Raw genomic sequence first — 23128 nt, 5'->3', positions numbered from 1 at the left:
GGCCAGGTCCAATGAATATTTCATGGCCAAACTATAGCGCTCCGGGGCACTTTACCACCTCCTTCCTTTTCTTTCTGTTGACTTCCGGTCCACGTGGACCTTTCCTTCCCTCGCCCCTGGGGGTTGAAGTTGTTTTCTTCCTGTTTACCCTTAAATTCCACGTCACGCCAGTTTATAGTGGTGTAATTTGAATAAAACCTCCCCCGGATAAGGTGTTGTTTGGCAAATCCTAGGTGTGTGCATTATTCAACGCAGAATAGGCGTTCGCCTCAAAGGGATTTAGACCAACGACGCCGGAACGAACCGATAAATCTCCGGCACTTGTCGAGCTATATTGACGTCCGATTTTCTTCTAATTTTCAGGTGCACTTCAAGTGTAGCGGAAGCAACAAACCGCCGCCCTCGGTGGAGGAATCCCACGTGGACCCCCACAGTGGGGTGCACTTCCAGGAGGTGACGGCCACCGTCTCGCGGGACCTGGTGTACGAGTACTTTGGGAAGCCCCCGTTCAAGTGCGAGTGCCACGCGTGGTCCCCGCGAGGGAAAACCGTCAGCCAGCCGGCCTCGATTGTGGTGGCATGTAAGTATTATTGAAATAATCAAATTTAAATGAAACTGTGAGTTTTTCCACTCTGATTGCAATTATTTTGCACTATTGCGATCACAGCGTAATGATTTTTTATATAAAATATTTATTCAAACCTCAGAGATTGATATTGGAATATCTTTAAAAATCAACAATTCAAAACTTATAGAACACAAAAACAGTTTTACTCTATCTGCTATACACGTCAACCAAAGTCACGATAATTGAGTCATTTATGCCGACCCAAAGAGCACACACACACGAAATGTGTTCTAATCAAGCAATTTGTCTGTTTAAACTCTCCTTATACAAGTATCCAGTCGTGATCTCCCAAGCTAATCAAGCCTGCGTCCCGCCGCGTGTTTAAGATGTTCTTTTTTATGCTGCCATTCTCCTTTATCCCATTGAGAGGAAACCCTTCACCCCGCAGCCTCCCCGGAATAGATGTCACGTGGTGAAAAAATTATTTTAAATTAACTCAATTGACGACGTCTTCATCTCCCGATCCCCAAAGAGGAGTGCGCGAGCGAGTTTCACATAAATGAAGTTTATTATGTCATTAATTTATTTGATCTTGGCGAGAGGTTGTTCTTTCAAGATGACAACATCATACCCGGTTTAATCGCTTCATTTTACCCGCGGGTTGATCCGCGGACAAACCGTAAGAGCAATCTGTCCCGGGGGCTAGAGAAGAAGGAAAGAAACGATCAAGGGAATCCCTGCCGACTTGCCATGGAGAGAGGCCTCCCAACGGAGTTGCAACAACCGTGATGAGGGTTCGCATGACTTGAACCTGTGCCATAAAAGTCGCCTAATAATTTAATAATACTTGGCTTCATTACTTGCATCCAGCGGATGCTGGAACATGGTGATGATCGTTGGAGTTGAAAGAATTACCGGGGAAGTTTAGTGTAACCGCTGTGGACAAATCCATTGAAAATGACGGAAATCTTACCACTTTACATATTTTAGCAGAAAGTCTACAAAATCTACTAACTCCACACAATCCTCCCACAAATCCTACATAAACAAGAAAAAATACAGTTCTTTCCCTCCTTAATGCGACGTCACATCGATAATTCTGGTGACTAAGAACTAATTATGTCACGCATAGCTATACCAATACCACCCTTAAGGGGCTTCCCAAACCACAAAGCCAACACAAAATTTCACCAACCAAGGCGACCCACTTGAGGGCGCGCCCACATGTGGCCCTTTCAAGACCGTTTCTAGAACATGAGTGAAATTTTGTAATTAGAGTTCAAGAGTTCAACGGTCGTCGCTTTGCTATAGCAGGCAGCCATACAAAAAGCAACACCAACTAAGACGACAACTACAAGGCGAACAATTTAATCAGGCCGCAATGGTTTACTTCTTCTTCTTCATTTCTTCTACTGAAAACAAACAACATCAACTAACCCGACCTGTAATCCGATATCTGGAGGGGCAAAAAATAACCTCTAAAAAGCGGCGGCGGCGACGGCAGCAAATTAGAACGGAAGCAGCACACGACCAACGAGGTGGTTTGAAGTTTCGTTTTCTTTGGACGGTCCTGGGGTTCTCCAATTTTTGTAGAGTAGATTGTTGAATTATAATTATTCTATGTTTTTTCAAAGCTTTGAAAGTTTTTAAATTTCAATTATACTAATTTATTTAATATTTTCAAAAATTACTAAAAATTAATTTTTAGATTTGAAGAAACCCTGGCCAAGTTTTGCACGCGTCCCCAAAATGGAACGCAATATTTACCATAGAAATGCTGCTAAGTTCTTTCCAACTTCCTCCCCTCATCACCCACGTGTCTACGAAGGTAGCTTCCGGTTGGCAAGCCAAAAGAAATGCAAGCATTCCAGGGCAGTTTTTCTTCAAGGTTCCCCAGCACCACATACCGTCGTTGCAATTTTTGTGGTTAGTTGCAATGTAAATGGAAACTTCTGAAGGGGCGAGGAATTTTCAGGTGGGAAAAGTTATCCCGGAGATGGTTATCCCGGGAATAATTTATAGCGCTATGGCGGCCATCTTTATGGCATGCAGGATAACTTGTCATGGTTATCCCAGGAACAATTTTTAAGAGAGATTCCAAAACTTAAAAAACGAACAATTAATATACCTGGACATGTTTCTTGGCAAAATTTATTGCCCTACATTCCTGGAGTATGAAAATTTGGATGTGAATGAAAAAAATTCCAGAAATATTTGAACTTCAAATATTTTAATTCAAAAATTCAATAAATTTGAAATCCTTCTAGGATGGGACTCTGGGTCATTTCCTGGACATGTATTTAGGCAAAACATGTTGCCCTACATTCCTGGAGCATAAAAATACAACTTGGCATAAGGCTATATGGATGAAAAAAATTCCAGAAATATTTAAACATTAGTTATTTTAATTCAAAAATTCAATAAATTAGAAAATCCTTCTAGGATGGGACTCTGGGTCATTTCCTGGGCATGTATTTAGGCAAAACTTGTTGCCCTATATTCCTGGAGCATAAAAATACAACTTGGCATGAGGCCATGTGGAGGAAAAAAATTTCAGAAATATTTGAACTTCAAATATTTTAATTCAAAAATTCAATAAATTTGAAAATCCTTCTAGGATGGGACTCTGGGTCATTTCCTGGGCATGTATTTAGGCAAAACTTGTCGCCCTACATTCCTGGAGCATAAAAATACAACTTGGCATAAGGCCATATGGATGAAAAAAATTCCAGAAATATTTAAACATTAGTTATTTTAATTCAAAAATTCAATAAATTAGAAAATCCTTCTAGGATGGGACTCTGGGTCATTTCCTGGACATGTATTTAGGCAAAACTTGTTGCCCTATATTCCTTGAGCATAAAAATACAACTTGGCATAAGGCCATATGGATGAAAAAAATTCCAGAAATATTTAAACATTAGTTATTTTAATTCAAAAATTCAATAAATTAGAAAATCCTTCTAGGATGGGACTCTGGGTCATTTCCTGGACATGTATTTAGGCAAAACTTGTTGCCCTATATTCCTTGAGCATAAAAATACAACTTGGCATGAGGCCATGTGGAGGAAAAAAATTTCAGAAATATTTGAACTTCAAATATTTTAATTCAAAAATTCAATAAATTTGAAAATCCTTCTAGGATGGGACTCTGGGTCATTTCCTGGGCATGTATTTAGGCAAAACTTGTTGCCCTATATTCCTTGAGCATAAAAATACAACTTGGCATAAGGCCATGTGGATGAAAAAAATTCCAGAAATATTTAAACATTAGTTATTTTAATTCAAATATTTGATAAATTTAAAAATCCTTCTAGGATGGGACTCTGAGTCATTTCCTGGACATGTATCTTGGCAAAACTTGTTGCTCTACATTCCTGGAGCATAAAAATACAACTTGGCACGAGGCCATGTGGAGGAAAAAAATTTCAGAAATATTTGAACTTCAAATATTTTAATTCAAAAATTCAATAAATTAGAAAATCCTTCTAGGATGGGACTCTGGGTCATTTCCTGGACATGTATTTAGGCAAAACTTGTTGCCCTATATTCCTGGAGCATAAAAATACAACTTGGCATGAGGCCATGTGGAGGAAAAAAATTTCAGAAATATTTGAACTTCAAATATTTTAATTCAAAAATTCAATAAATTTGTAAATCCTTCTAGGATGGGACTCTGGGTCATTTCCTGGGCATGTATTTAGGCAAAACTTGTTGCCCTATATTCCTTGAGCATAAAAATACAACTTGGCATAAGGCCATGTGGATGAAAAAAATTCCAGAAATATTTAAACATTAGTTATTTTAATTCAAATATTTGATAAATTTAAAAATCCTTCTAGGATGGGACTCTGAGTCATTTCCTGGACATGTATCTTGGCAAAACTTGTTGCTCTACATTCCTGGAGCATAAAAATACAACTTGGCATGAGGCCATGTGGAGGAAAAAAATTTCAGAAATATTTGAACTTCAAATATTTTAATTCAAAAATTCAATAAATTAGAAAATCCTTCTAGGATGGGACTCTGGGTCATTTCCTGGACATGTATTTAGGCAAAACTTGTTGCCCTATATTCCTGGAGCATAAAAATACAATTTGGCATGAGGCCATGTGGAGGAAAAAAATTTCAGAAATATTTGAACTTCAAATATTTTAATTCAAAAATTCAATAAATTTGAAAATCCTTCTAGGATGGGACTCTGGGTCATTTCCTGGACATGTATTTAGGCAAAACTTGTTGCCCTATATTCCTTGAGCATAAAAATACAACTTGGCATAAGGCCATGTGGATGAAAAAAATTCCAGAAATATTTAAACATTAGTTATTTTAATTCAAATATTTGATAAATTTAAAAATCCTTCTAGGATGGGACTCTGAGTCATTTCCTGGACATGTATCTTGGCAAAACTTGTTGCTCTACATTCCTGGAGCATAAAAATACAACTTGGCACGAGGCCATGTGGAGGAAAAAAATTTCAGAAATATTTGAACTTCAAATATTTTAATTCAAAAATTCAATAAATTAGAAAATCCTTCTAGGATGGGACTCTGGGTCATTTCCTGGACATGTATTTAGGCAAAACTTGTTGCCCTATATTCCTGGAGCATAAAAATACAACTTGGCATGAGGCCATGTGGAGGAAAAAAATTTCAGAAATATTTGAACTTCAAATATTTTAATTCAAAAATTCAATAAATTTGTAAATCCTTCTAGGATGGGACTCTGGGTCATTTCCTGGGCATGTATTTAGGCAAAACTTGTTGCCCTATATTCCTTGAGCATAAAAATACAACTTGGCATGAGGCCATGTGGAGGAAAAAAATTTCAGAAATATTTGAACTTCAAATATTTTAATTCAAAAATTCAATAAATTTGAAAATCCTTCTAGGATGGGACTCTGGGTCATTTCCTGGGCATGTATTTAGGCAAAACTTGTTGCCCTATATTCCTTGAGCATAAAAATACAACTTGGCATAAGGCCATGTGGATGAAAAAAATTCCAGAAATATTTAAACATTAGTTATTTTAATTCAAATATTTGATAAATTTAAAAATCCTTCTAGGATGGGACTCTGAGTCATTTCCTGGACATGTATCTTGGCAAAACTTGTTGCTCTACATTCCTGGAGCATAAAAATACAACTTGGCATAAGGCCATGTGGATGAAAAAAATTCCAGAAATATTTGAACTTTTTTATGCTCAAGGAATATAGGGCAACAAGTTTTGCCTAAATACATGCCCAGGAAATGACCCAGAGTCCCATCCTAGAAGGATTTTCAATATTATTGAATTTTTGAATTAAAATATTTGAAGTTCAAATATTTCTGAAATTTTTTTCCTCCACATGGCCTCATGCCAAGTTGTATTTTTATGCTCAAGGAATATAGGGCAACAAGTTTTGCCTAAAAACATGTCCAGGAAATGACCCAGAGTCCCATCCTAGAAGGATTTTCTAATTTATTGAATTTTTGAATTAAAATAACTAATGTTTAAATATTTCTGGAATTTTTTTCATCCATATGGCCTTATGCCAAGTTGTATTTTTATGCTCAAGGAATATAGGGCAACAAGTTTTGCCTAAATACATGTCCAGGAAATGACCCAGAGTCCCATCCTAGAAGGATTTTCTAATTTATTGAATTTTTGAATTAAAATAACTAATGTTTAAATATTTCTGGAATTTTTTTCATCCACATGGCCTTATGCCAAGTTGTATTTTTATGCTCAAGGAATATAGGGCAACAAGTTTTGCCTAAATACATGCCCAGGAAATGACCCAGAGTCCCATCCTAGAAGGATTTTCAAATTTATTGAATTTTTGAATTAAAATATTTGAAGTTCAAATATTTCTGAAATTTTTTTCCTCCACATGGCCTCATGCCAAGTTGTATTTTTATGCTCCAGGAATATAGGGCAACAAGTTTTGCCTAAATACATGCCCAGGAAATGACCCAGAGTCCCATCCTAGAAGGATTTTCAATATTATTGAATTTTTGAATTAAAATATTTGAAGTTCAAATATTTCTGAAATTTTTTTCCTTCACATGGCCTCATGCCAAGTTGTATTTTTATGCTCCAGGAATATAGGGCAACAAGTTTTGCCTAAATACATGTCCAGGAAATGACCCAGAGTCCCATCCTAGAAGGATTTTTAAATTTATCAAATATTTGAATTAAAATAACTAATGTTTAAATATTTCTGGAATTTTTTTCATCCACATGGCCTTATGCCAAGTTGTATTTTTATGCTCAAGGAATATAAGGCAACAAGTTTTGCCTAAATACATGCCCAGGAAATGACCCAGAGTCCCATCCTAGAAGGATTTTCAATATTATTGAATTTTTGAATTAAAATATTTGAAGTTCAAATATTTCTGAAATTTTTTTCCTCCACATGGCCTCATGCCAAGTTGTATTTTTATGCTCCAGGAATATAGGGCAACAAGTTTTGCCTAAATACATGTCCAGGAAATGACCCAGAGTCCCATCCTAGAAGGATTTTTAAATTTATCAAATATTTGAATTAAAATAACTAATGTTTAAATATTTCTGGAATTTTTTTCATCCACATGGCCTTATGCCAAGTTGTATTTTTATGCTCCAGGAATATAGGGCAACAAGTTTTGCCTAAATACATGTCCAGGAAATGACCCAGAGTCCCATCCTAGAAGGATTTTCTAATTTATTGAATTTTTGAATTAAAATAACTAATGTTAAAATATTTCTGGAATTTTTTTCATCCACATGGCCTTATGCCAAGTTGTATTTTTATGCTCAAGGAATATAGGGCAACAAGTTTTGCCTAAATACATGTCCAGGAAATGACCCAGAGTCCCATCCTAGAAGGATTTTCTAATTTATTGAATTTTTGAATTAAAATAACTAATGTTTAAATATTTCTGGAATTTTTTTCATCCATATGGCCTTATGCCAAGTTGTATTTTTATGCTCCAGGAATATAGGGCAACAAGTTTTGCCTAAATACATGTCCAGGAAATGACCCAGAGTCCCATCCTAGAAGGATTTTCTAATTTATTGAATTTTTGAATTAAAATAACTAATGTTAAAATATTTCTGGAATTTTTTTCATCCACATGGCCTTATGCCAAGTTGTATTTTTATGCTCAAGGAATATAGGGCAACAAGTTTTGCCTAAATACATGTCCAGGAAATGACCCAGAGTCCCATCCTAGAAGGATTTTTAATTTTATCAAATATTTGAATTAAAATAACTAATGTTTAAATATTTCTGGAATTTTTTTCATCCACATGGCCTTATGCCAAGTTGTATTTTTATGCTCAAGGAATATAGGGCAACAAGTTTTGCCTAAATACATGTCCAGGAAATGACCCAGAGTCCCATCCTAGAAGGATTTTTAAATTTATCAAATATTTGAATTAAAATAACTAATGTTTAAATATTTCTGGAATTTTTTTCATCCACATGGCCTTATGCCAAGTTGTATTTTTATGCTCAAGGAATATAGGGCAACAAGTTTTGCCTAAATACATGTCCAGGAAATGACCCAGAGTCCCATCCTAGAAGGATTTTTAAATTTATCAAATATTTGAATTAAAATAACTAATGTTTAAATATTTCTGGAATTTTTTTCATCCACATGGCCTTATGCCAAGTTGTATTTTTATGCTCCAGGAATATAGGGCAACAAGTTTTGCCTAAATACATGCCCAGGAAATGACCCAGAGTCCCATCCTAGAAGGATTTTCAATATTATTGAATTTTTGAATTAAAATATTTGAAGTTCAAATATTTCTGAAATTTTTTTCCTCCACATGGCCTCATGCCAAGTTGTATTTTTATGCTCAAGGAATATAGGGCAACAAGTTTTGCCTAAATACATGTCCAGGAAATGACCCAGAGTCCCATCCTAGAAGGATTTTTAATTTTATCAAATATTTGAATTAAAATAACTAATGTTTAAATATTTCTGGAATTTTTTTCATCCACATGGCCTTATGCCAAGTTGTATTTTTATGCTCAAGGAATATAGGGCAACAAGTTTTGCCTAAATACATGTCCAGGAAATGACCCAGAGTCCCATCCTAGAAGGATTTTTAAATTTATCAAATATTTGAATTAAAATAACTAATGTTTAAATATTTCTGGAATTTTTTTCATCCACATGGCCTTATGCCAAGTTGTATTTTTATGCTCCAGGAATATAGGGCAACAAGTTTTGCCTAAATACATGTCCAGGAAATGACCCAGAGTCCCATCCTAGAAGGATTTTCTAATTTATTGAATTTTTGAATTAAAATAACTAATGTTAAAATATTTCTGGAATTTTTTTCATCCACATGGCCTTATGCCAAGTTGTATTTTTATGCTCAAGGAATATAGGGCAACAAGTTTTGCCTAAATACATGTCCAGGAAATGACCCAGAGTCCCATCCTAGAAGGATTTTCAAATTTATTGAATTTTTGAATTAAAATATTTGAAGTTCAAATATTTCTGAAATTTTTTTCCTCCACATGGCCTCATGCCAAGTTGTATTTTTATGCTCCAGGAATATAGGGCAACAAGTTTTGCCTAAATACATGCCCAGGAAATGACCCAGAGTCCCATCCTAGAAGGATTTTTAAATTTATCAAATATTTGAATTAAAATAACTAATGTTTAAATATTTCTGGAATTTTTTTCATCCACATGGCCTTATGCCAAGTTGTATTTTTATGCTCAAGGAATAAAGGGCAACAAGTTTTGCCTAAATACATGCCCAGGAAATGACCCAGAGTCCCATCCTAGAAGGATTTTCAAATTTATTGAATTTTTGAATTAAAATATTTGAAGTTCAAATATTTCTGAAATTTTTTTCCTCCACATGGCCTCATGCCAAGTTGTATTTTTATGCTCCAGGAATATAGGGCAACAAGTTTTGCCTAAATACATGCCCAGGAAATGACCCAGAGTCCCATCCTAGAAGGATTTTTAAATTTATCAAATATTTGAATTAAAATAACTAATGTTTAAATATTTCTGGAATTTTTTTCATCCACATGGCCTTATGCCAAGTTGTATTTTTATGCTCAAGGAATATAAGGCAACAAGTTTTGCCTAAATACATGTCCAGGAAATGACCCAGAGTCCCATCCTAGAAGGATTTTTAATTTTATCAAATATTTGAATTAAAATAACTAATGTTTAAATATTTCTGGAATTTTTTTCATCCACATGGCCTTATGCCAAGTTGTATTTTTATGCTCAAGGAATATAGGGCAACAAGTTTTGCCTAAATACATGTCCAGGAAATGACCCAGAGTCCCATCCTAGAAGGATTTTCAAATTTATCAAATATTTGAATTAAAATAACTAATGTTTAAATATTTCTGAAATTTTTTTCCTCCACATGGCCTCATGCCAAGTTGTATTTTTATGCTCAAGGAATATAGGGCAACAAGTTTTGCCTAAATACATGCCCAGGAAATGACCCAGAGTCCCATCCTAGAAGGATTTTCAATATTATTGAATTTTTGAATTAAAATATTTGAAGTTCAAATATTTCTGAAATTTTTTTCCTCCACATGGCCTCATGCCAAGTTGTATTTTTATGCTCCAGGAATATAGGGCAACAAGTTTTGCCTAAATACATGTCCAGGAAATGACCCAGAGTCCCATCCTAGAAGGATTTTTAAATTTATCAAATATTTGAATTAAAATAACTAATGTTTAAATATTTCTGGAATTTTTTTCATCCACATGGCCTTATGCCAAGTTGTATTTTTATGCTCCAGGAATATAGGGCAACAAGTTTTGCCTAAATACATGTCCAGGAAATGACCCAGAGTCCCATCCTAGAAGGATTTTCTAATTTATTGAATTTTTGAATTAAAATAACTAATGTTAAAATATTTCTGGAATTTTTTTCATCCACATGGCCTTATGCCAAGTTGTATTTTTATGCTCCAGGAATATAGGGCAACAAGTTTTGCCTAAATACATGTCCAGGAAATGACCCAGAGTCCCATCCTAGAAGGATTTTCAATATTATTGAATTTTTGAATTAAAATATTTGAAGTTCAAATATTTCTGAAATTTTTTTCCTCCACATGGCCTCATGCCAAGTTGTATTTTTATGCTCCAGGAATATAGGGCAACAAGTTTTGCCTAAATACATGTCCAGGAAATGACCCAGAGTCCCATCCTAGAAGGATTTTTAATTTTATCAAATATTTGAATTAAAATAACTAATGTTTAAATATTTCTGAAATTTTTTTCCTCCACATGGCCTCATGCCAAGTTGTATTTTTATGCTCAAGGAATATAGGGCAACAAGTTTTGCCTAAATACATGCCCAGGAAATGACCCAGAGTCCCATCCTAGAAGGATTTTCAATATTATTGAATTTTTGAATTAAAATATTTGATGTTCAAATATTTCTGAAATTTTTTTCCTCCACATGGCCTCATGCCAAGTTGTATTTTTATGCTCCAGGAATATAGGGCAACAAGTTTTGCCTAAATACATGTCCAGGAAATGACCCAGAGTCCCATCCTAGAAGGATTTTTAAATTTATCAAATATTTGAATTAAAATAACTAATGTTTAAATATTTCTGGAATTTTTTTCATCCACATGGCCTTATGCCAAGTTGTATTTTTATGCTCAAGGAATATAAGGCAACAAGTTTTGCCTAAATACATGCCCAGGAAATGACCCAGAGTCCCATCCTAGAAGGATTTTCAATATTATTGAATTTTTGAATTAAAATATTTGAAGTTCAAATATTTCTGAAATTTTTTTCCTCCACATGGCCTCATGCCAAGTTGTATTTTTATGCTCCAGGAATATAGGGCAACAAGTTTTGCCTAAATACATGTCCAGGAAATGACCCAGAGTCCCATCCTAGAAGGATTTTTAAATTTATCAAATATTTGAATTAAAATAACTAATGTTTAAATATTTCTGGAATTTTTTTCATCCACATGGCCTTATGCCAAGTTGTATTTTTATGCTCCAGGAATATAGGGCAACAAGTTTTGCCTAAATACATGTCCAGGAAATGACCCAGAGTCCCATCCTAGAAGGATTTTCTAATTTATTGAATTTTTGAATTAAAATAACTAATGTTAAAATATTTCTGGAATTTTTTTCATCCACATGGCCTTATGCCAAGTTGTATTTTTATGCTCAAGGAATATAGGGCAACAAGTTTTGCCTAAATACATGTCCAGGAAATGACCCAGAGTCCCATCCTAGAAGGATTTTCTAATTTATTGAATTTTTGAATTAAAATAACTAATGTTTAAATATTTCTGGAATTTTTTTCATCCATATGGCCTTATGCCAAGTTGTATTTTTATGCTCCAGGAATATAGGGCAACAAGTTTTGCCTAAATACATGTCCAGGAAATGACCCAGAGTCCCATCCTAGAAGGATTTTTAAATTTATCAAATATTTGAATTAAAATAACTAATGTTTAAATATTTCTGGAATTTTTTTCATCCACATGGCCTTATGCCAAGTTGTATTTTTATGCTCAAGGAATATAGGGCAACAAGTTTTGCCTAAATACATGCCCAGGAAATGACCCAGAGTCCCATCCTAGAAGGATTTTCAATATTATTGAATTTTTGAATTAAAATATTTGAAGTTCAAATATTTCTGAATTTTTTTTCCTTCACATGGCCTCATGCCAAGTTGTATTTTTATGCTCCAGGAATATAGGGCAACAAGTTTTGCCTAAATACATGCCCAGGAAATGACCCAGAGTCCCATCCTAGAAGGATTTTCAATATTATTGAATTTTTGAATTAAAATATTTGAAGTTCAAATATTTCTGAAATTTTTTTCCTCCACATGGCCTCATGCCAAGTTGTATTTTTATGCTCCAGGAATATAGGGCAACAAGTTTTGCCTAAATACATGTCCAGGAAATGACCCAGAGTCCCATCCTAGAAGGATTTTTAAATTTATCAAATATTTGAATTAAAATAACTAATGTTTAAATATTTCTGGAATTTTTTTCATCCACATGGCCTTATGCCAAGTTGTATTTTTATGCTCCAGGAATATAGGGCAACAAGTTTTGCCTAAATACATGTCCAGGAAATGACCCAGAGTCCCATCCTAGAAGGATTTTCTAATTTATTGAATTTTTGAATTAAAATAACTAATGTTAAAATATTTCTGGAATTTTTTTCATCCACATGGCCTTATGCCAAGTTGTATTTTTATGCTCAAGGAATATAGGGCAACAAGTTTTGCCTAAATACATGTCCAGGAAATGACCCAGAGTCCCATCCTAGAAGGATTTTCAAATTTATTGAATTTTTGAATTAAAATATTTGAAGTTCAAATATTTCTGAAATTTTTTTCCTCCACATGGCCTCATGCCAAGTTGTATTTTTATGCTCCAGGAATATAGGGCAACAAGTTTTGCCTAAATACATGCCCAGGAAATGACCCAGAGTCCCATCCTAGAAGGATTTTTAAATTTATCAAATATTTGAATTAAAATAACTAATGTTTAAATATTTCTGGAATTTTTTTCATCCACATGGCCTTATGCCAAGTTGTATTTTTATGCTCAAGGAATAAAGGGCAACAAGTTTTGCCTAAATACATGCCCAGGAAATGACCCAGAGTCCCATCCTAGAAGGATTTTCAAATTTATTGAATTTTTGAATTAAAATATTTGAAGTTCAAATATTTCTGAAATTTTTTTCCTCCACATGGCCTCATGCCAAGTTGTATTTTTATGCTCCAGGAATATAGGGCAACAAGTTTTGCCTAAATACATGCCCAGGAAATGACCCAGAGTCCCATCCTAGAAGGATTTTTAAATTTATCAAATATTTGAATTAAAATAACTAATGTTTAAATATTTCTGGAATTTTTTTCATCCACATGGCCTTATGCCAAGTTGTATTTTTATGCTCAAGGAATATAAGGCAACAAGTTTTGCCTAAATACATGTCCAGGAAATGACCCAGAGTCCCATCCTAGAAGGATTTTTAATTTTATCAAATATTTGAATTAAAATAACTAATGTTTAAATATTTCTGGAATTTTTTTCATCCACATGGCCTTATGCCAAGTTGTATTTTTATGCTCAAGGAATATAGGGCAACAAGTTTTGCCTAAATACATGTCCAGGAAATGACCCAGAGTCCCATCCTAGAAGGATTTTCTAATTTATTGAATTTTTGAATTAAAATAACTAATGTTTAAATATTTCTGGAATTTTTTTCATCCATATGGCCTTATGCCAAGTTGTATTTTTATGCTCCAGGAATATAGGGCAACAAGTTTTGCCTAAATACATGTCCAGGAAATGACCCAGAGTCCCATCCTAGAAGGATTTTTAATTTTATCAAATATTTGAATTAAAATAACTAATGTTTAAATATTTCTGGAATTTTTTTCATCCACATGGCCTTATGCCAAGTTGTATTTTTATGCTCAAGGAATATAGGGCAACAAGTTTTGCCTAAATACATGCCCAGGAAATGACCCAGAGTCCCATCCTAGAAGGATTTTCAATATTATTGAATTTTTGAATTAAAATATTTGAAGTTCAAATATTTCTGAATTTTTTTTCCTTCACATGGCCTCATGCCAAGTTGTATTTTTATGCTCCAGGAATATAGGGCAACAAGTTTTGCCTAAATACATGCCCAGGAAATGACCCAGAGTCCCATCCTAGAAGGATTTTCAATATTATTGAATTTTTGAATTAAAATATTTGAAGTTCAAATATTTCTGAAATTTTTTTCCTCCACATGGCCTCATGCCAAGTTGTATTTTTATGCTCCAGGAATATAGGGCAACAAGTTTTGCCTAAATACATGTCCAGGAAATGACCCAGAGTCCCATCCTAGAAGGATTTTTAAATTTATCAAATATTTGAATTAAAATAACTAATGTTTAAATATTTCTGGAATTTTTTTCATCCACATGGCCTTATGCCAAGTTGTATTTTTATGCTCCAGGAATATAGGGCAACAAGTTTTGCCTAAATACATGTCCAGGAAATGACCCAGAGTCCCATCCTAGAAGGATTTTCTAATTTATTGAATTTTTGAATTAAAATAACTAATGTTAAAATATTTCTGGAATTTTTTTCATCCACATGGCCTTATGCCAAGTTGTATTTTTATGCTCAAGGAATATAGGGCAACAAGTTTTGCCTAAATACATGTCCAGGAAATGACCCAGAGTCCCATCCTAGAAGGATTTTCAAATTTATTGAATTTTTGAATTAAAATATTTGAAGTTCAAATATTTCTGAAATTTTTTTCCTCCACATGGCCTCATGCCAAGTTGTATTTTTATGCTCCAGGAATATAGGGCAACAAGTTTTGCCTAAATACATGCCCAGGAAATGACCCAGAGTCCCATCCTAGAAGGATTTTTAAATTTATCAAATATTTGAATTAAAATAACTAATGTTTAAATATTTCTGGAATTTTTTTCATCCACATGGCCTTATGCCAAGTTGTATTTTTATGCTCAAGGAATAAAGGGCAACAAGTTTTGCCTAAATACATGCCCAGGAAATGACCCAGAGTCCCATCCTAGAAGGATTTTCAAATTTATTGAATTTTTGAATTAAAATATTTGAAGTTCAAATATTTCTGAAATTTTTTTCCTCCACATGGCCTCATGCCAAGTTGTATTTTTATGCTCCAGGAATATAGGGCAACAAGTTTTGCCTAAATACATGCCCAGGAAATGACCCAGAGTCCCATCCTAGAAGGATTTTTAAATTTATCAAATATTTGAATTAAAATAACTAATGTTTAAATATTTCTGGAATTTTTTTCATCCACATGGCCTTATGCCAAGTTGTATTTTTATGCTCAAGGAATATAAGGCAACAAGTTTTGCCTAAATACATGTCCAGGAAATGACCCAGAGTCCCATCCTAGAAGGATTTTTAATTTTATCAAATATTTGAATTAAAATAACTAATGTTTAAATATTTCTGGAATTTTTTTCATCCACATGGCCTTATGCCAAGTTGTATTTTTATGCTCAAGGAATATAGGGCAACAAGTTTTGCCTAAATACATGTCCAGGAAATGACCCAGAGTCCCATCCTAGAAGGATTTTTAAATTTATCAAATATTTGAATTAAAATAACTAATGTTTAAATATTTCTGGAATTTTTTTCATCCACATGGCCTTATGCCAAGTTGTATTTTTATGCTCCAGGAATGTAGGGCAACAAGTTTTGCCAAGATACATGTCCAGGAAATGACCCAGAGTCCCATCCTAGAAGGATTTTTAAATTTATCAAATATTTGAATTAAAATAACTAATGTTTAAATATTTCTGGAAATTTTTTCATCCACATGGCCTTATGCCAAGTTGTATTTTTATGCTCAAGGAATATAGGGCAACAAGTTTTGCCTAAATACATGTCCAGGAAATGATCCAGAGTCCCATCCTAGAAGGATTTTCAAATTTATTGAATTTTTGAATTAAAATATTTGAAGTTCAAATATTTCTGAAATTTTTTTCCTCCACATGGCCTCATGCCAAGTTGTATTTTTATGCTCCAGGAATATAGGGCAACAAGTTTTGCCTAAATACATGCCCAGGAAATGACCCAGAGTCCCATCCTAGAAGGATTTTTAAATTTATCAAATATTTGAATTAAAATAACTAATGTTTAAATATTTCTGGAATTTTTTTCATCCACATGGCCTTATGCCAAGTTGTATTTTTATGCTCCAGGAATGTAGGGCAACAAGTTTTGCCTAAATACATGTCCAGGAAATGACCCAGAGTCCCATCCTAGAAGGATTTCAAATTTATTGAATTTTTGAATTAAAATATTTGAAGTTCAAATATTTCTGGAATTTTTTTCATTCACATCCAAATTTTCATACTCCAGGAATGTAGGGCAATAAATTTTGCCAAGAAACATGTCCAGGTAATGTTAATTGTTCGTTTTTTAAGTTTTGGAATCTCTCTTAAAAATTGTTCCTGGGATAACCATGACAAGTTATCCTGCATGCCATAAAGATGGCCGCCATAGCGCTATAAATTATTCCCGGGATAACCATCTCCGGGATAACTTTTCCCACCTGGAATTTTCTTACGAGGACGCGCAATTTAAACTTCCTGTGGCTGCTTTGTCGTTTTAAGTTTTAAAGAAGCGATGGATATCCAAATTAGAGTTTTTCCCCTTCTTTTGAAGTTAAAAAAGGGAGCGGGGACATGATTAGGTTTGTGTGGTAAGGAGCTTGAGGTTGCGTTGGCGTTGGTTTCAGGTTCGACCGGGAAACCGTTCAAGTGAGTTGGACCGTGGTTGGATGCTAGTTTAGTATGAGATGACGACTTCCATCATAGTCATTAGTTTTCGCTCTTGGATAAAAATGTGGTTTTGCTGAAATCTATCTGAATTTTGTTAGAATACTGGACCAACACGAGAAAAGAGCGAACTGGAACTATTTTGCAAATTCTCAAAAAACTCGAAGAGTAAAACAATAGCTTGCTCCGGCGACAGTATGGCAGGTATTTCTTAATTTTTAAGTTGGTGTTTTCCTAGGCCTATAAAGCCTTATGAATCTTAAAACACAGAGTTGATTTTTGAGATCCATCTTCAATAACTTAATCCAATAAAGTGCTGTGAATTTCTGAAACATACTTAAACTGTTAAACAAAATGATTAAAATTGTATCAAAAAAGATTTCCTGCACCTTTTTATTCATCCTTTTGATACAAAAAATAACTGTGCAAAATAACAATTTCTGGAAATTCTCGTTTTTGGATGCGTTATAGATGGCCAAAAATGCCATCTATTGAGATAAAACACAAGGTTGTCAAAACTCATTTGACAGTTCTGCCATTTTAATTTAAATCGAAATTTTGCGAAATTGCTGCAAAAAAGCGAACAATGTTTTAAAGTTAATGTTCATTTAGATGTATAATTATAATTTATAGTTATAATTTATGTTGGTATTGTGCAATTTAATATAATAATATGATAAATCGTGGCTTTTTACCTGTAGAAGTCAAAACCAAGCTTGACAATTATTTTAATTTTTTTTGACAGGTTCAAATTTTTAAAAAATGTTTCAAATGCTTTGAAGATTGGTTGAAAATGTAAATACACAAAATATTTTCAATTCAAAATTATTCAAGCAACAATATCTCAGCAACCATTTTGCCGAGTTAAATCGTCAAAAATTTAAATAAACTTTTGTGATTTTTTTCCGATGGGTCCGAATAGCTTTTTTTTTAATTATTTTATAAATCATTAAACTTTTGTTTCCACTTAACAAAAGATTATATCACTTCGCAGGCTTAAAAATACTCTCTTAAATTGAAAAGTTAAAATAAAAAACTGAAACTTAAAGCAACTCTCCCAGGCATCAGCTTTTTTGTATTTTTATTTTTGCCTTAAACTATGTAGGGGCCTATCCTATGACCTAAAAAGTCATTTTGCGTCATTGGTTCCCTGATTGGATCGGCCAAACAAGTTTCAGTACAAATTTGAAAGCTGATTTTTTTTTAAATTAAAGTTAGGATAATTTAGGAAATACTAAATACAAAAAAAAACTTTTTTATTTCACATTTTTTGATTAAAAATTGATTTGCGCAAAAACACTTTTGTTTTTATTTTGATATGTTTAAGAGGATTGAAAATTAAACTTTTGAGCATTCACCAACAATAGCAAAACTAAATTTACAGAAGACTTAAAAAACGGTCGAAAAACAAAAATGATGAATGAAAATTCAAAAATCTGTATCTTTTGGAGGAATTTTTTGATCGATTTGGTGTCTTTGGCAAAGTTGTAGGTATGAATAAGGACCACACTGAAAAAAATGATACACGGTAAAAAAAATTGACTTAAACTTTTTGTCACTAAAACTTGATTTGCAAAAAACACTTTTTTTTATTTTTTATTAATTTTTTGATATGTTTTAGGGAACGTCAAATGCCAACTCTTCAGAAATTTCCAGGTTGTGCAAAAAATCTTTGACCGAGTTATGAATTTTTTTTATCAATACTGATTTTTTCAAAAAATCGAAATATTGATCGCAAAAAAATTTCAACTTTATTTTTCCATGTAAAATCAAATTTGCAATCAAAAAGTACTTCTATGAAATTTTGATAAAGTGCACCGTTTTCAAGCTAAAGCCATTTTCTGGTATTTTTTTTTGAAAATAGTCGCAGTTTTTAATTTTTAAAATTAGTGCACATGTTTGCCCACTTTTGAAAAAAAATATTTTTGAAAAGCTGAGAAAATTCTCTATATTTTGTTTTTTTTAACTTTGTTGATACGATCCTTAGTTGCTGAGATATTGCCATGAAAGTGTTTAAAAATAGGAAAATTGATGTTTTCTAAGAGTCACCAGAACAAACCATCATTTTCTAATGTCGATATCTCAGCAACTAATGGTCCGATTTACAATGTTAAAATATGAAACATTTGTGAAATTTTCAAATCTTTTCTTTTTGTGCACTAATTAAAAAAAAACGAAAAACTGCGACTATTTTCAACAAAGTTACCTAAAAATGGCTATAACTTGAAAACGGTGCACTTTATCAAACTTTCACTAGAGTACTTTTTGATTGCAAATTTGATTGTACATTGAAAAATAAAGTTAAATATTTTTGCGACCAATATTCCGATTTTTGAAAAAAAAAACAGTTTTGATAAAAAAATCATAACTCGGTCAAAGATTTTTTACACAACCTGGAAATTTCTGAAAAAATGGCATTTGATGTCCCCTAAAACATATCAAAAACTAAAAAATAAATAAAAATAGTGTTTTTTTGCAAATCAAGTTTGAGTGACAAAAAGTTAAATTTAAAATCACCAAAAAAAATTTACCGTGTATAATTTTTTTTCAATGTAGTCCTTATTTATACCTACAACTTTGCCAAAGACACCAAATCGATCAAAAAATTCCTTCAAAAGATACAGATTTTTGAATTTCATACATCATTTTGTATGGACCGCTGCCAAATTTGAATGGAAAATTATTTGGACAAACTAATGATGCAAAATGGCTTCTTTGGGCATACCGAAAGCACCAAAAAAGTTTCAGTCGGATTGAAAAATACAAAAAAAAACGAATGACCGAAATCTGAGAGAACTGCTCAACTAGAGGAGCCGCTCATTTTCGTTCGTTGATTAAAAAGAGCGGCTTTTTTAAACGCCTCTTTCGCTCTTCGGTTGGTGATTTTTTTTTTATTTTTTTTTAACTTGCATAACTTATTTGAAAAAAAAAAAACAACAACAAAATGCGTAAGCAAAGATTTCTACTCAAACATAAAGGTTCGAATAATTGAATGGCTCTTAAACGCAAATCTAGGATTTTGAAGAGAATTTGGAGGAAATATTCTATAAATTCTGTTCTACATTCTGATTAAATCTATAAAGTCGATAAATGCTAAAGTTTAATCGGGCATGAGGATTTGATTTTTTCCAAAATATTTTTTATATTTTGGTAAAATTTTAACGTTCAACAGCGACCACTAACCTTAACTGATTTGGTACACAAATTTACATAGGTATTTATTTTTGACTAAAGTATCCAACATTAAAATTGGGCATAAGGTTTTTTTTCAAACTTGTAAAAATCAATATAAAAAAAAAATAATGTTGAAACATAAACAATTCAAATTGACCCCATTTGACAATTCTGAGCCAACCTTTGAACCGTGTTCCTAAACACCAAGTACCATACTAGACGCGTGTCATGCCACCCTCGCCCCAATTCTCCCCACTCCCGCACACCAAATCGAGCCCGAGACTGCTTCGAAATTATATTAAAAAGTATTAACCACATGTTTTGAATGTCTTTAACCACAATTTAAGCCAATAAGCGAGGCGGGCAAGTACCAGGTGACATTGTCGCTGGTGCCTTCAGGCTAACCCAACTCCCTGTGTCCTTGTGACGTCTTTGGCGTGACAATGTCTCCCCCACCCCACCCCTTGTGCTCATTTTTCCGCCCCATTTTCTCCACTCCTCATTCAAAATGATTATGATGAGGTCGTTCCTTCGACGTAACCGTTTGTTTCGATGAAATTTTAGAATGTCTCTCTTTTGTGGTGGTGGTGGAGGGTGGCAAAAACGCAGTTTAGGGGTCGAATTTTAACCCCAACTTCAGTTACCTCCCTCAATCTCCTCCACGTTGTTTCCGTAAGTACCTTACCCTGGAGCGCATTAGTGAGGTTGCTTTTTCAGAGGGGGAGGGATTTTGGAGCTTTTTTCCAGCTTGGGGTATATGAATTAAAATTTATTGAAGCAAGTATTTAGCGTCTGAGGACGTCGTCAGCGAGGGGTGAGTGGAGGTGGGGGGAAAGTATGCTTATGTTTCTTCATTATGCTTGTACCCGGCAGTTAGGCAGGGACTCCCTAAAAGAAGGTTGAGCATAGATTTGGTTTCACTTTTCTACGAGTTCGGAAATTCAGTTAGCAGGTGGAGAAGGAAGCTTTCGTTTATGGGGGGGATATCGAGAGACATCGACGGCAATGATGTTCTTGTCCTTTTGCCTAAGGTTAGCGATCTTTGGGAAAGTTTTTGCATAGGCGAAATTGCTCTAGCTTTGGGGGAGGGTGGTTTGAGGGGAACATATGCGAAATATTTGCGGCAACTGAAGATTAGAACCCCGGAGGCACACTTTTGACATGGGTTAAAGTCAACAAAGGGGGCTAATGATGGCACACACAAAGGACCATTGACTTTGTGGTAATTTTATTACACTTGAGAGTAAATTGCCTGGGGCCAGTGTATCCGATGAAGTTAGACTGTTTTGATAACTGCGTTTATAGCTTAATTTCCTGATAACATAGAAATGAAACACTTTATCAAATATTTAAATTTAACTATTCAAATATGTAGTGCACATTGTAAATAACTTTGTAATTTTTGTTAACTTTGTAATATTTTTTAAATAATTCATTCAACAATAATAGATTCTTATGATGGCCAAAAGGAGAAAAGTATGCCGAAACATAAGAAAAAACTTTTTAAAAATTGTGTTCTTTATTCGCCGAAAAAATATCAATTCAAACAAGAAAAGTAAAAATTTGCGGCGATCAAAAATAAAAATTTTTTTTTAAAGAGATTTTCAACTTTAAGTTGGAAAAATGTATAATGTATAAGGGTCATTCTCCGCCAACTCACACAGCAGTTGCCCCGACCCCTCTTCGATTTGCGTGAAACTTTGTCCTAAGGGGTAACTTTTGTCCCTGATCACGAATCCGAGGTCCGTTTTTTGATATCTCGTGACGGAGGGGCGGTACGACCCCTTCCATTTTTGAACATGCGAAAAAAGACGTGTTTTTCAATAATTTGCAGCCTGAAACGGTGATGAGATAGTAATTTGGTGGGAACTTTTTGAGACTTTTATTTAAAATTAGACGCCCGATTTGATGGCGTACTTAGAATTCCGAAAAAACGTATTTTTCATCGAAAAAAACCCTAAAAACGTTTTAAAAATTCTCCCATTTTCCGTTACTCGACTGTAAAAAATGTTGGAACATGTCATTTTATGGGAAATTCAATGTACTTTTCGAATCTACATTGACCCAGAAGGGTCATTTTTTCATTTAGAACAAAATTATTCATTTTAAAATTTCGTGTTTTTTCTAACTTTGCAGAGTTATTTTTTAGAGTGTAACAATGTTCTACAAAGTTGTACAGCAGACAATTACAAAAAAAAATGATATATAGACATAAGGGGTTTGCTTATAAACATCACGAGTTATCGCGATTTTCCGAAAAAAAGTTTTGAAAATGTTGGTCGTCATCGATCATGGCCATTCATGGTAACCCGCGACAGACACGGACGACGAAACAAAGAGAAACGCAAAAAGTAACTTTTTCAAAACGTTTTTTTCGTAAAATCGCGATAACTCGTGATGTTTATAAGCAAACCCCTTATGTCAATATATCATTTTTTTTTTGTAATTGTCTGCTCTAAAACTTTGTAGAACATTGTTACACTCTAAAAAATAACCCTGCAAAGTTAGAAAAAACATGAAATTTTAAAATGAAATTTTTTGTTGTAAATGAAAAAATGACCCTTCTGGGTCAATGTAGATTCGAAAAGTACATTAAATTTCCCACAAAATGACATGTTCCAAAATTTTTTACAGTCGAGTAACGGAAAATGGAAGAATTTTTAAAACTTTTTTAGTGTTTTTTTCGATGAAAAGTACGTTTTTTCGGAAATCTGAGTACGTCATCAAATCGGGCGTCTAATTTTACATAAAAGTCCCTTTGACACCAAATTTCTATCTCATCACCGTTTCAGGCTGCAAATTATTGAAAAACACCTCTTTTTACGCATGTTCAAAAATGGAAGGGGTCGTACCGCCCCTCCGTCACGAGATATCAAAAAATGGACCTTGGATTCGTGATCAGGGACAAAAGTTACCCCTTAGGACAAAGTTTCACGCAAATCGAAGAGGGGTCGGGGCAACTTTTCCCGATTTCGTGTGAGTTGGTAGAGAATTACCCATAACATATAAAATATCAAATTTACTCTTTACTCTACCCAGGTCTATTTTTTTCATGATTTGCATCTGAAAATAATTTATTGAGGAAAAAAAATCGAAAA

The 23128-nt window shown here is 33.7% G+C and overlaps 1 protein-coding gene across 1 annotated transcript in view; it reads left to right on the top strand.

The window, feature by feature from the left end:
• LOC120428792 (uncharacterized) overlaps positions 1–23128 on the top strand; it is a 244909-nt gene that overhangs the window by 51087 nt on the left and 170694 nt on the right. The window contains exon 3 of the mRNA XM_052707394.1: positions 364–580. Within this exon, the coding sequence (XP_052563354.1) occupies positions 364–580 (217 nt within the window). The remainder of the gene's footprint in view (positions 1–363; positions 581–23128) is intronic.

The sequence above is a fragment of the Culex pipiens genome, chromosome 2 (assembly GCF_016801865.2).
Source record: "Culex pipiens pallens isolate TS chromosome 2, TS_CPP_V2, whole genome shotgun sequence".
Taxonomy (NCBI): Eukaryota; Metazoa; Arthropoda; class Insecta; order Diptera; family Culicidae; genus Culex; species Culex pipiens.
The sequence above is the reverse complement of the archived record's forward strand: the minus strand, read 5'-3'. Positions and strand labels throughout refer to the sequence as shown.